The 15,936-nt window shown below is 38.7% G+C and overlaps 1 protein-coding gene across 1 annotated transcript in view; it reads left to right on the forward strand.

Annotated features, from left to right (window-relative positions):
- The window catches only part of USH2A (usherin), a 611,994-nt gene that overhangs the window by 523,824 nt on the left and 72,234 nt on the right, over positions 1-15,936 (forward strand). The window contains exon 60 of the mRNA XM_069459264.1: positions 5,557-5,911. Coding sequence (XP_069315365.1) covers positions 5,557-5,911 — 355 coding nt within the window. The remainder of the gene's footprint in view (positions 1-5,556; positions 5,912-15,936) is intronic.

Genomic DNA, 15,936 nt, shown 5'->3' on the forward strand with positions numbered 1-15,936 from the left:
TCCAGTACTTTTATGACTCTCCTCCTTTTTTCTGTATATGGCATTAGTTTTGTTATAAGGAATGAGATAGGAATTCACTTTCCAAAAAGAATATTATCGAGTTTTTCAACATTATATTATAATCCATAGATTTGAAATGCCACTCTTACAAAATTCCCGTGTGTCATGTAGTCCATTTCAGGACTTTGTATTCTGTTTTGTTTGTGGTAGGTAGATTTTAACAAGCAGAGCCTGATGGCAAAGACATCTTAGGTGGACAAAATCAATAGAATAAGCACAATTGCCAATCTAAAACCCAGGATTCGGGGAATGGCCAGGTTTGGCTGGAATCTTTTTTTGCTATTTGTAGGGGCACAACACTATGCCTAATATGATTATGTTTTTCTTTAAATAGATAATATATTCTTTATATTTACATGTGTATGAAAAACGTCTAGAACGTTAAACACAAAAATAGCATTAACAGTGCTTACCTCTAAATGATAGGTTATGGATAATTCTTTTAAATACTTCTGTTTTTGTTCATCTGTATTTGCTAATTATTTTTTGCAATCAATATATCACATGGTGCAATAAAGACAAAATAATAAATTCGGTGCCTCCAGATGCAAATCTGTCATCACCCTCTTTATGATTTGCCTGTTGCCCTCTTTCTGTGAACATCATCATCACTTTCTGTAGCAATCAAGGTGTAATCAGGAGAGAGAAACCACATCAGTTACTCTAACAGAAGGAATTTAATATAAATAAGTAGTAACTAGTTATAAATTTGTTAACTAGGTAACTGAAAGGATAAAAAGAGAACTCTAAGATAGGATGGGGGTGGCCAATACAGGAAACAGCTACTGCTCTTAAGACTGAGGAAACAAACGCAAGTGGTTGGAATTATTAAAACTTAGACATTTAGAGGAGGGTGCCTGTGAGGCTGAGACCCAGACATCTGAGGTGTCTGGAAGTGGAAGCATGAAATGAGGTTAGTTTCCCAAGTGTTGGAAAAATTGCATTCTGGAATCATCTGCTCCCAAGGGGAAAGGAACTGCTCCTTCCAAGATGAAGAATCCTTGCTGGGGAGATATATTGACAGCTAACTAACAAAGCAATAGGAAAGAGTAGGTTCCTTTTTACTTTCACCTTTCTGATCGCCCTCTGGTGCCCCCTGTTGGCAGATCCCAACATTGAGTCAGGTGGTAAAGCAGAAATGTGGATTTCAGGCTCTGAGCACCACCCCCATAAACGCCAAATATAGATGGGTAGGTTTAGAGCTGAGAGACAATAACTTAGTAATAGCACATTTTTCTTGTTGATCAGGTTTCAGAGAATCTTGGACTCTTCTTGTCAACCAGTCACCCAGTCATTGCTTCAAAAAATACTTAATTGTGTAATACACTGTGCTATGCTTCACTAGGTGCTGAGAATGTATAGATAAAAAACATAGAGTCCTGGCCTTCAGGGAGCTTGTAGCATAGCATTATAGATATAAAAAAGGAACATACGTTACTATATAGTGTGGCAAGTGAATCAATTTAAAAAAAGAGCACATAGAAGGATATGATAACTGTATTTGAGAGAGAAGCAAGGAAAAGACTTTCTGGAAAAAGTGGGAGTAGAATTTTAGAAGATGAATTGAAGTTAGCCTATAGCAATGAGTAGAATAGGAAGGAAGATAGGGAGAGGCATTGCCACACAGAATTGACAGATACCAAAGCTGTGGAAGCATGAAATATCATGGAATATGAGGGATCTGTAGGCAAGCATTTGACTGTGACTGGAATATAAAAATGGGAATATAAATCTCAGAGGGTAGATGCTTTGGAGAATCAGCAGGTGCGTGGTAAGCACAGGCCATTTTGCATGGTAAATCACTGAAGATTCTCCTAAAATTTTTGGAAGGTCTTTGATGTCTCTTCCCTTAACACCAGAGCAGACACTCATGCAACAAAGCTTGATGATTCATTCACCTTCAAAAAGCATTTCGTAAATCACTTATGTTTCCATTTGCTCTACCAGCAACCTAATTCCAGATCGTCATTTATTTTCACGTGAACTCCTGGGATGACCTCTCTGTTCAAGGCAGACTTTACACAAGTGCCAGATGTGTCCTCTGAAATGCAGCTTTGGACGTCATCTCTATGATAGCTTCATTTGTATCATGTATTACATCTTACCTAATGATTTTACGTGCTTTAACTCTTATAAGAATTCTGGGGAGTTTGTTAGATACTATGATGTTACTAACTCCGGTTTACTAAATGAAATGGAAACTAGAGGACACAGGCGAGTTTGCCCAAGGTCACTGAACTAAGTGGCAGAGCCAGGACCATGACCTTTCTCCTCCGACTATAGATATTTCTGGCTATGTATTTAAATTTGGAGGATTCTTAATATTCTTCATGGAGTGGGGGTGGTGGTTTCATAATTTTAAAATAGTTATGGGAAATGCATTGAGTTCTAGGATTTTGTTTTAATTACTTTTAAAGATAAGCAGTGACAATTGCTGGGGGGGCCGGGCAGAGAGAGAGAAAGGAGCTCTTAAAAAGAGTATCCTACATTGGGATAACGTCAGTATGAATGCCTTTTAAAATACGTAGTTCCTAGTTTTCATACTTATTTTTGTTTTCCTCTTAGTGTTAGGCAACATTAAAGTAACTCTAGTTAGAAAAATGTATTACCAAAGTATTTCCCAACTGAGCTTAAGCAAAGAACCATTTGGCTATTCAGAGAGAACTGAAAATGTGATTTCTCTAAACACAGACTATTCAGGAGGAAACACTTCCAGTGAAATGAACATGTAAAACCTAAATCTTAAATAGATTAGGAATAATTGTGGTCTACTCAACCACTTCTGCTCAAAGTGTATTCAAACATAAAGAGATTATATTTTTTAGCACCACAGATGGGACGTTTACCTCTCCGTGATACTAATTTATCAAATAATCACTAGTGATTATATATATTTAGCCAGGTTGCATCCTTTAATTGTTTTGGTGGATAAACTTGGGTCTAATATAATACTTGATCTCTTAAATAGTATATATTTTTTAAATTAACATTTAGGCAGATTTTTAAGACTGTCAGTTTTGTAGAAACCACGACTACATCTCAATTTGGGAATTCAGAAGAGTTTAATAAAAATTAATTGAATTGTCACAGAAAGGCTAAAACCAGACAAAATAGAAAATATAACTTCCCCATAGACTGTCATAGGTTTATTTGCTGCATTGTGTTCCTAGCAAACACCTTTTTAAAAATCACTGAGAGGAGTCCTTGGCTATGAGCCCTGTGGTTCTCATTAGAATGGATCCCTCCCAATGACACACCTGGTACCTGATATCTGCAGCAAGTACAAAGGCCAAACCCTGCAAACCGACACTGAGTGCAGAATCTGGTCCACACATGGTAGCAAGCAATAATGAGGTGGGTTTCCGAACCGTAATTGCAGGTCACTGAGAGGTATCTATGAAGCCTCTATAGCCTCCAGCAGGAAGCTTGTCATTGCTCATACTTAGGTCATAGTGATTTATCGACTTGAGAATCATCGAATTCCCAAAGCCAAAGATTTTACATATCCTGCCTTTTTGGGAAAGGTACTGTCATTTACTCCGTCTTAATAACCCTTTACGTTTTGATGGAGCCGGTTAATCTAATATGGCAGCATGTGAATTTTCCAGCATCTGAAGGGTGTGTTAATGAAATACTCCTAACAGACTGGAAAATATTGATTTATTCATCACTCTCTTCTCAACTTCAGCAACTAGAGAGTGAGTTGCAGGAGGAGGGTCCGTATCTCGGTGACATTCTTCCTCAACCTAGAATACTGCCCTAATAAGAAATATTAAGAGCTGGTAGAGATGAGGCAAAGATACAGAAAAGCCATGGAATTATGTGCCTTTTAGCCATTCACTTGAAAAAAATGAATGCTTACTGGGCTCAGATGCTGAGAATACACAGATACATTACTACCAACCACAGTTCCTCAGGAACTTCCCTTTCTAGCAGATCTGCAACAGGATTTTACATCTGGATGAGCAGAGAACTATTCCCAATGAAATATCAGATGTTTAGGGCCATGCCAACAACTGACAATTCCATTTCTCTTACTTAGATGCTTAATGCTCTATATAGTTAGTACCAAAAGAGTATGCATGGACCCTAGTTTTGTTATCAACAGACTCTAAAGACAGGACTAAACAATCCCATTCTCAGACAGTCAAAAGAATTTTGTGAGCATGCTCTGCATTTAACTAGGTTTTGGAGGAGACATCTAAAAGGAATTTGACTTTTGCTCTTTAATGATCTCCAAAGCAAATTTCTATTATATTAAGTATCATGTTATTTTCATTAATTTACACATAGCTCTATCTCCTCTAACCAGCTGTCGGTTCCTTTAAGTAAGGAGTGTGTTTAACTTTGTACCTCTGCTCCTGATACAATGTCTGGTATATAAAAGTGCTGAAGAAAGGCTTATTGATATATCATATAACAACAACAAATGTATAAGAAAGAATGGTCTTGATGTATTAAAAAAATGTTCCTTACTTTGAGAGGTTATAGTTTAGTTCAAGAAAAGAAGATTTAAATGAAGAGAAAGTAAGTGACATGTAGGAAACAAATTTAAAACATTTTTTCAACATCCTAGAAACAGATGCAAAATAGGTAAAAGACCACAAAAACTATGAGCTTCTCTTCATAGTTTCTCATCTTCCAGTATGCTAGCGTGGGCTTTTTCACACAGTGATCTTATGGGCCCCAAAACAGCGAGAGGGTCAGCTTCATGTGCAAACACTTTTTAAGTCTCTGTAGTCACCCTATTTGCTACTGTCCCATTAGCTGAAGAAAGTCATAAGGCCAACCTCAGAGTGAGTTTGGGAGCATAGTAGCAAAAAGCAGAGATACAGGGAGACAGACAAATTGAGACCTTTACTGAAATCCATCTACCATAGAAGGGTAAGGATCCCCAATAATATCAGACTCCAATCATTGTATATTGTATGTTCCAGTTGTGCAAAACATGAAACTCCAGTATAACTGCATGTGCACACACACATATGCACATACAGACCTACAGACAAAAATCACAAAAATACAGAAAAACGTGTTAATAGTGTTTAATATATGCTTCTGTATTTTTGGAATTTTAAAATACTGTTTGTTTCTTTTATTGCATGTGTATTTTGTTTTAAAGAGAAAAGGTCTAGAAGGTAATGCAACAAAATGTGATTGGAGTGATGTTTCACATTTTATGTATTTTTAAAGTTCTGTATTTTCCATGTTTTCTAGGAAGTATATGCATTTCTTTATAATCAGTGCAATATGAGTGCATGTGTGTGTATATGTGTGTGTGTGTGTGTGTGTGTGTACTACATTTAAAAAGTGATACTGAGTCAGACCTCCCTCTGATGTATTCTTCCATCTGGCCTTTCTTCATCATGACACCAGAAAGGAACAGCTGAAAAGTTGCATTGACAAAGTCTTCTAAAAAGCAATTTCTTAGTCCGTCTACAAACGTTGTTTTGAAGTGTGCAGCTGTCACTGGTTGCCTGCTTGGTTTCCTTTCAGGCGTCCTGCTGGCCTTGAAGAAGAGTCTCTTTTGTTCATCTGGTCAGAAGGAGCCCTTGAATTTACTGATGCTGCAGACACTCTGAGGCCTTTCACGTTCTACGAATATCGGGTCAGAGCCCACAACTCCAGAGGCTCAGTAGAAAGCCTGTGGTCATCAGTACGGACTCTGGAAGCCCCACCTCAAGATTTTCCAGCTCCTTGGGCTCAAGCCACCAGTGCTCATTCGGTTCTGCTGAACTGGACGAAGCCGGAATCTCCGAATGGCATTATCTCCCAGTACCGCGTGGTCTACCAGCAGAGACCAGATGACCCGACGTTTAACAGCTCTACCGTCCATGCTTTCACAGTCACGGTAAGAACTTAGAAAAATAATGGATACTCAGATGATCTGGTTAATACGTTGAAATTCGTTTTCTTATGCAACTTGCTATTTGTCTTCACTTAGGGCTTAAATATGTGAAAATCTTTCCCATGTGAAAAGTAGCAATGGGGTCATGGGGATAAGATACCGAACTGAGTGTGAGGAATACTGAGGACCAGTGTGCAGACCGTGGCTAATTTGCATCACTGCAAGCAAAGAAATGAATTGCTCTTTGCCTGATTTCCATTGCCCCTATCTGTTAAATGGGAATAATTCAGTGTTTTCCTCGATATCTCATAGGAATGAGGTTCAAATGAAATTAGACAGAATATTTAATTTTCTGCTTCCACAAAGGGCTAATTTTATTATATATTAATATATCTCAATATTAAATATAAAGATATAGATATAGGTAGGTACACACACACACACACAAAGTCACATGTACTATAGCTTGGTCTTGATGTTCTCTGGGCTGACCCCCTCTGGCCCATAAAATAACTTAACTCAGTTCACCTGGTCACCTACCGGCTCCTGAGTGCTTTCTTTATGCCCTGCATAGCCTTATGTTCTATGGGAGATACAGAAATGGCAGGGTCCTTATCTCAGGGAGCATTCTGTTTTATAATACGGTAGAGATGAGAAATTCACATAACAAATAAACGAAGTAGTCAAGTGCAGCCTATAACGTCCACTATACTGGGACTTAGATTCTAAATACCACCACCTACCAGCTGTAAACCACAATAGGAGAGACAGTAATATCATATGCCAAAAGTGTCACACAAGAAATGCTCTAGGAGGTCAGCAGGAAGCCCTCATACTGAAGAGGCTTCATGGAGAAGATGAAATTTTGTGGTCTTAGGAGTTAAATACATATGGTTTTCAAAACGTGCCAAGACTTTATTAGGTAGGAAAAGCCCTCATTAATAAGAACAGATGAACAGACAATATAAAACATTATTTAAAGGAAAAAACAAACTATGTTTCTATGCTTTAAATCTAGGAAGCCCAATTTACGTGAAGGTTATCTTATAGAGCAGTGGTCCCCAACCTTTTCGGCACCAGGAACCAGTTTCATGGAAGACAATTTTTCCACGGATAGTGGAGGCCGGGTGTTGGGGGGGCAGCTGTAGAGCTGTGTGTCCGGGTCCCTAATATGCCACAGACCAGTGTCAGTCTGCAGCCCAGGGATTGGGGACCACAGTAGAGTGTAACATTTATCAAAACATCTCAATAATAGTGAGCAAATGTCTTTTCATGAAACTCCAGACGAATCTTTTTAAATCAATAGTTTAAAGTGCGTTTCCCCATTGTCCTCATGTTTAATTTTCGCACATAACTAAAAAATAAGCAACATGTGAATGAAGGAAGAGTATCTTTTAAATCTTCGTTTTTATTTACCAGAATTGGTACTTTATTTTTTTATTTGATATTAAATCATCTTTATATACTAAGGTCTTTCATATTACATCCTCTACATCCCTTATTATAAGCATTAGAAGCGGTGTTCTTAAGTATAGATCTTCTCTAGTGAATGTGTGATCCAGGGGGAAATTGGTTACTTTTCACCATATCCTTTGAACTCATGTTCTAAACTTTCACCCTCCAAGAAAAATTTTTCATTGAAAATACTGAAACACCCTTGATAATAGCTTTCTAAATGAGTCACCTTAATTTAAATATACTTTTATCGAAGGCACCAGTATCACAATGATTAAACCTCTGATCTTTTAAAATACGGCTTTCGGGGGTATGAGCCTAATCGTTTAATCTCCCAAAACAGTTCTGTTGGAATTCCCTTGTGGAATATCCTATAAGTCATCCCTTCATAGCTGGTTTCATTTTAAAACACAAGATTTAAAGTATCCGATGAATCCATGAACTCTGTCCTTTATTTAATCATCTAGACACTATTTTTAATCTCACTACAAAGCTCCTGAAAAAGAGGCAAGCTTATGGCCCCAAGCTTTAAACTGCATGGGGCCCTTTGCTCACAGGCCCTCCCATAGCTTCCATTTTGACAGCCCAGTATTGCTACACTCTTTTATTTTTCCAAAGATTGTATTCCTTGCAGTACGACAAAGGATAGCCAGAAAAATCAAGAAATAATATTTCTGCATTCTATTTTTGAATGTGTGTATGGGTGTGTGTGTGTTTAAAGGGGCCCACCAAAATCTAGATCTTTGGCCCTAAGATCTGGACAAGTCTTCGTTAGGTTCATGGGAAAGGTTCCATCTGATCTTTTCGAGCAATCAAGGACATCTTGCACAAAGCAATCCGGGCCAGTGCTTAGACATCCTGGTCACTAGAACTAGTTACCAGGGCATCAGGCCACTATGACTCTTTATGGACTGACCCCTCTGAAAGAGGTCATCCAGAATATAAAGTATTAAGTGTCATGTATTCCTACATTTCCTGTGTAGGAGATTGTGTTCAATCTTTTTGTTAAAAAGATATCTAAAGAAAGAGGTTCTACCATTTATCCAGTGTTCTCTACTCTTCACTATCAGAGAAGAATGTTCCTGTGTTTCCAGTGAAATCCCTCCTCCTACAATGTAAGTCTATCTCTTTCTGTTCAGAACAGCCTGACTTCTCTACACTAGCAAAAAGGGCCTTCAGGGTTGAACAAATTATTGACGATTCAATCCAATTTGGCAAATAGTCATTGAGTACTGTATTCAATATGTCAATACTCAATACTACACTCAGATATATTGTTGAAGTCTACAATGAGACTGGGCCCTTGGGCAGAGCAGGGAGTGTGGGGAAGGTGAGTAGTCAGGTCTGAGGCACAGGCTAGTACCGTTAGGTATTTTGAGTTTCCAAGCATCTTGCTGCTGAGTTTCTGCTACTCATGTTTAGATGACTCTGTTTTAAATCTCTTTGCAAGTGCCTTCCTGGATCCACTTACTGTTTCTCTAATTCCTGCGTCTTCACTGTTCTCATCCCTGTCTGTGCCTGCCCCGGGAAATTTTTCAATGTTTGTTCATTGACCACTCTGGCTGGAATTCTCCAAAGCAAAGGAACTATAGTACCTTTCCCATTAATGAGGTGCAGAGTCCATCCCCACAACTGCAGGATTACAGTTCAATCCACAGACTCACAGGAAGTATTGCTAATGCCCCCCCATTTAGTCCTTGTTTATTGAGATCCCATCTCTGCACAAGGGGCTACCAATAAATCGCCCATAGTATGGTGCCATCACTAGCTTGTCCCAAGGTCCCCCCAAAGTTGTTTATAGACAGGTGGATGTTGCTGGGAGAGCCACATAAAACAGGTGCAATGGAGGCATGAATTCTGCTCGTGGTGGCAGTGGATGGAGAACTGGCAGTGGGGGCCCACCATGGGGGCGAGGAGCGTATGTGTTGGCAGGAACAGCAGCAGCAGCAGCAGCAGAGGCAGCAGGAGTGGAGAAATGGAAAGAGTGTGGGTTTTAATGCATCACTAGCTTTTCTCCCAACCATATGAAAAGTTTCATCTCCCTTTGAGTCTGAGTAAGTCCTTCTAAGGGGAAGAGAGAGAGATCAAGAGTCTTAGTATCCTCCACTACTGAAAACAGACTCTAGTTAGAAGACCTTAAACTCCCTTCCCAATTAGCTCTGTGATGGATTGTGCAGTGTCAGGAGAGAAACTGTATTTAGCCTTGCTTGGCATGCAAGAGTTCCATGGTGGTATTTACAGGGAACACTCCTGGCAAGGTTGCCGATACTGCTACCACCACTTGGGTTTGTTTGCTTTTGCTCACTGGCATCTGCCATTGCACTGGCAGAAATAAATCCCAGAATTTGGGATTTAAAGGCAAAGGTAGTTTACCTGTTAGTCTGTGCTCTAAGTATATCTCTGCTTGCCCCACAGGGTTATAGAACATAAGCCCAGATCATACATTTGCCCAGTCCCCCGAAAGATAAATGGTATTTCACTCTGTGTAGAATCAAGCATAAGGTGCTGAGAAATAAGCAAATTACACGGGTCACTAAAAGTTGGCTTCCAAGCTGGGAATAAAATCCAGAATTGCAAACTCTAGTTTCTAGATTCTAGTTGCCAAACCCCCGTTCCCAATGTCAAGGAGGAGGTATTCAAAATTTCCTCCTGTGGTTGTCTCAAATCTCTTTACCATTAAGTAGGTCTGTAGCAAAAAAATAATAGGAAGATATGAGATACTTCATAATTGTCATATTATGGAGAGTTTGTGAGTAAATTGATGAATTCATTTCTGATTCCATTTTTATTTTGGGTTATTATAACATAAAATACTATTGCTCTTTACATATGATCTTAAATTAGTTGTAGCTCTTAAAAGTTGATGATTCTTAGCCTTTCCTCCCCAGACCCATTTATTAGACCATAGAAATGCTCTGGGAGATATAGCTCTCTAAAAGGACTCCTTTGGTGACTGTCTTTCTAATGTGAAGAAAAATTTAGTAATAAAAATAATTACCATATTTTCTGTGTCAGTTCTATAAGCCGAGATTTTCACATTTTATAATATGAGAACTGTGTCATTATTTCTTTTATATAAAAGGTACAAAAATATGGCTGGGTAAATGTCATACAAAACAATGAATACTTGTTGGTATAACCCATTCTTTTATTGCAATGATATATTTGGTTTGACATTAATGTTACATTTACAAGCCTTACAAAATCTTTACCCCTTTTTTCTATTAATACCTTGCCAGTCACAGGTACATATTGGGAATCTACGTTTTGCTCGATATTATTAGGGATGCCAACCATATAAGTCTCCTTGAACTCCATATAACCACTTCTTCGAAAGAGCTTTATTTTTCTCCAACCACTTTATTCCACCAAGCTCCATCAGGACTCCCTTGCTGACCCATCATAATAGCTAAAGTAGGCCCCCTGGTTTTCCAGTCACTTTCAGTGACAAGGACCAACCCAATTGACAGACAAGACTCATTTCGGGTGTTTAAAAAATCCAGTCTAGATCAAAGTCTGACGTGCTATAGGGATCTACAGTGAGGAAGAGAGGACATAGTCATTTTCCTCCTTCAGTTTCCACTTCTTCTCCTAATGATTTCTCCAGGATCATGGCAAAAAAGAGAGAATTAGACCAAAAGGAGCAGAACCTTACTCAGTAATATTGTTCTAATCTACCTACTCCTGATGTCTGTGGAGCAGGTGCCACAGGTACGGGATTTTCTTTGCAGGTTATAGAGAAGATTCCATGCCTCACAGTTCCCTGATGCAGGCAATATATTCCCTGGCTGTCTGTTACCGTTCCAGAGGTCTACCCCACGACTTCTTTGACTTCTGGGGTCCCCTCTCCCAAGTTTTGGCTTGAACTCCTGAGGCAGTCAATATCAGGTCCTCTCACATTGACAAGACTCATTCCTTTCTTGGCAGCCACTAGGCCTGTGGAAAATTTGTTCCACCAAATAATGAAAGTACAGCTTGTCCAGTACTGTCTTTTCTGCTTGACCTACCATGCTGGGTGAGACCCAGACAGTCTCCCAAATTCAGAATTCATTGAATAAGAAGCAAGTATTAGCTTCTGTGTTAGGCCATGACCCCCAAATTTCCAAAATTCTGCGATCACATAAGGATCTCAGAAGACCCTTTTCTACCCTAGTCACTGCATCTAAATTGTCCCATGAGTCTCTTCAGCTCAGTAGGAAGCCCTGCCAAGAGTAGACTCCATATCACCTCTCTTGCAACACCCTCAATTTCTTTAAGAGGTTTTCTTGGCTATTCCTCATACATCTTGAAAGAGGAATGTGGAGAAACCCCATTTCCTCTCCCAACTAGGAAGGAGATAATGAAAGCTCTTGATTCTCCACTGAATTCCTTTCATTAATTTGCTTTTCCCCAACTTGGATCTTCTCTTCTCCTGTCTTATATAGATCTTCAGAGAAAGATGGGACTTGAAGGTATAAGGTTGTTTTTTCCGATAAGCCCTGCATTGATATGTCTAGCAGTTCCAGTACTTCCATTTATTACCTATTAAATATTTTTCTAAGATATACTCATTATTCTCAAATACAGTCCCATTTCACACCCTGTTATATAACTAATCATCTTTCCAGTTGCTCAAGTCAGATCATCTTTGTATTCTCCCTCTTCTGTACTTCCATATCCAATCCTTCACTAAATCCTATTTATTCTGCTTCCAAACTGTATCTTGAATCCTTCTACTTGAAGACTGCATTAGGATCTTCACATGTTATTCCCTCCTCCTGGAATGATCATACCCCTACACACCATCTCTCCCCCCTTCTTACTCATCAAGTCTGACCTAAGATGTTACTTATCTCACGGGGCTATTGTAATGGCTAATAAATCAATGCATATGCAAGATACTATAAATACAGCAATATAAACTGACTAAAACTTTAGAGGTTCTACTATTTTGAATAACAGAGGCTGCAAGAAGTTAGCAGATGTAGGTAAAGTTCTGCTTTGTATAAGGCAACTAATATGGTCATGAATGTTTTTATATACTCTTATGTTTTATATACTTTAAGTTTTCCTCACCTTGCAACAAAATTCGGAGCTTGCAGATTGAAATATTTTCTGATATCACACTGTCAATTTCCAGGTAATTTCCCAAGCCCTGGATTAGATTCTATTTCCTTTCTAAATTTCCTGGAGCAAGAACATGCTTTTTTGTGTCCCTGAGGTTTATTTCTGTCCCATCTCTCCTGCTCTCACATACACACAATAATATCTTATGCCTGCCACTCTAAGAGCCCTTCTCAGGAGATTTCCACCCTCTAAACAGGTCCTGTTTACCTGCCATGATGCTCACAGGACCCTGCCCTTTCCCTTAGATCTGGGAACATATCAGCAGAACATGATGAGGTCTTTTGGTCATGCACACACACTTCCCAAATTACACACATTCTGCCAAATTGGCATCTGGCTACTTCCCCTATGCCAAATAGCAGACTATCAGTACATGAGGGGCAGTTGGTGGGGAGATTATTTGACTTTTGGGTCAAGTATGTTGCTATTTTCTGGCTTTTAATCAAGTTATAAGGAAACTCTATTTAGACATTCAAGAATACCATGGAGCCTTGTCAAAACGTATATGAAAAGTAAAATGAACTAGTCCACATACTAACAGGCCCAGGCCATAAATTCAGACTATATGCCATTTAGCCAAGACAGCAAGCTGTAAATGGCAGTGAAGGGCAGAAGTTAATTGAACTACTCTGCTCTTGTCACAAGTGGAAAGTAGCCACTACCTGAGACAAGATGGCTGCCCCTAAAGTACCCTATTACAGCCAAGAGATCATATCCTTAGCTCTGCAAGGGCTTATGGGTGAGGGGGAAATCATACACAGATGACCAATTTTTTTATGGTTCACAGCCGATCAAAGTGAAATTCAGCAGCTGTTCAGGACAAGTGACCACTGTAACGGCTGTAATATAACCTACTAAATAGAGAGGGAATTGCATTAGAGCAAGAGGTTAGCTGTGATTATCGGCAGGTGAGTGCTTTATTGAAGTTGAAAGACCATTAACATTGATAGAGTAATTATTTCAACTTGAAAGTAATTACCTTGATGGGTGATAACTTCTCTAGTGTTCCCAGATTTGATTGGACCAAACAATTGTGAGCTCCTGAAGCCTAGAAAAATATTACAACAATACTGTGATTTTTAAATTACTGAAACCACTGTTGGAATATTCTAATTATGCCGAACAGTGAAAAGATTTTGCCTTACACAAGCTAGTGACCTCTCATGTAGAGAGAGACATTTGCTTTTTAATCCAAATGCAATGACCCACACCCACCACCTGTGAATACATATGTGATAGGTTTGCAAATGAATCTTTTTATCTCAGTATAATTTTTAAGGTGAAACATCTTGTTAGTGCTGTGCCTGGGTATTACTAAGCTGGAACTGCTGACATTGTTGATCATATCTATGAAGTGGGAGGCCCTAGAATAGCAAATATCTTCTATCTTTGTCACAGAGGGTTTAAATTTGTATAAATTGCATATGTTGATAATGACATCACACAAATTGGAATTTCTGGATGCCATTTATTGTGGATCCCAAATTTCAAATATTATCTAGTTGTGTAATTCAGTTGTTTAAATAGCTTTCTTGCCTGATGTCATGCAACTTGACTACAAACGCTCTATTGTCAGGGTGTTTTCTGTTTATCTGCACTGGGCAACAGCAAACAAAATACAAGGTGAAATCCTGGGCTATTGCTTCTCTTCAATCTCATGCCTATATAAAAATTGCAAGTTATTTGCAATTGAGCACTGAGACATATCAAATCTAATTTGGTGATCCAGACCAAGAAATATTATTGGGTTCTTCCATTAATAAGTTGTTCACACATTTCTTTTTTGAGAATCTATTGTGCCGACAAGCTATGATAGGTGCAAAGAAAGAAGAAATAGTTTTTTCCTTCTGGGACTCATGGTTTACTTGGAGAAAGAATAAGGAAAGCAAGAAATTACAATATAATAGGTAATTATTCGGTCATGCATAGGCATTGATTGTACTTATAAGTATTTAAAAGAACCTAGGAGCACCCTAACTCATACCTTTGATTCCAAACCCAGCACCTATCCTACAGAATCCTATGGTTTTGTGTTTGACACAACAAACACAGGCACCATGATTCTTACTCATGTTGTCAGAAAGGATGAATGTGACATCACCTTAAAGTTCCTGGATGATTCCTTAGATCTTTCTATCATCCTGGCAGGGTTTGATCCGATGATCAGCCAATGAATGTCTATCTTTTTGGCAGCACTTCCCAGGAGTTTTTCCTAATCTAAATCTTAGACTCTCTTAGGGACAAAACGGGTTTCCACTTGTTATCTATGAGCCATTGAGGAATGTTTGACCAAGCAGTTAATGGGTTTCCTACATCTCCCCATTTCAGCTCTGCAGTCCTCTCCATAGACAAAGTCATCGGGTCTTTCAAAAATAGCCAAAGTTTAAAGCCTGACATGCACCCTGCAAAGATATGCAACTATTATGTACCCATAATAATTAAAAATAAAAAAAAACTAAAAGAAAATAACCAGATGCAGAAATCTCTGCCAAGTCAAAAGATATTTGCTAACTGAAAAGTAAAATGACTGGCTAAATTTTGGCAAGAGTAAGGGTTTGAGATGAAACCATACCACTCAAGAAAGTGATAAGAATTTATGAATTGAATTGTAAATCTTGCCACTAAGCCAACCAAAGAGTAACAAAATCTGACCAATCTGACAGTGCGTCAGAGTTCTGAGCACAGCAGGCTCACCGTGTGTCATGTACCGTCGGGCTAAAGATTGTATTAAGGAGCCCCTTAGGTACTCTGAATTTAAAATAAGTGTAATAACTCATTTTTAAACATTTTATATGATACTTGAATTATTAAATATTCACATTACAAAATCAGAGAGTTTTAATCCATTCAAAAGGGTGCGTTGTCTAACTCTGAAAGATAACGGTCATGTCTAGATAGTAAAATTGCAGTATATTTTTAACGGATGTAAATGTTACTTTTTGACAAGACACAAGTAATGAATTTTATCGTATAAGTTCCTATTGGGTGATTATGAGACAGAGTTTTATTTTTGCTAAAGCAATTACTAATGTCATGGCTGGATACCTGTGCCCATTAGTGGCTGGTTCTGTGTTTTTTTAGGATGGTTATTGATCTCTTGCTGAGCTGAGATTCAGGTTTTATGCCAGATAGCTTGATTAATGGGTTGGTTTCTATAAGTGGACTGAATGGGGATAGAAAGCAGGGGCAGCCTGCTCTGCCAACCCCAAATCCGTCAAGACGCATAGCTCATTATGAAACAGTTATCAAGGATACATGAAAAATTAATTGGGCTCAGTTTGATTCTGAAAAGAATCGGCTTTCTACTTGGCGGGCCCCCCCCTCTTTCCAGATGTTGTGCACCAGCCCCTGGAGAAACAGCAAAGGGAGATGTATTAATACATTGTATTGATTAGATCAAGACCCCTGACAGTTATTTGTAGAGATACCATCTGGCTGCTGTTCGAATTCCTTCACCAAAAACAGGA

Source organism: Eulemur rufifrons, chromosome 27, assembly GCF_041146395.1.
Source record: "Eulemur rufifrons isolate Redbay chromosome 27, OSU_ERuf_1, whole genome shotgun sequence".
Taxonomy (NCBI): Eukaryota; Metazoa; Chordata; class Mammalia; order Primates; family Lemuridae; genus Eulemur; species Eulemur rufifrons.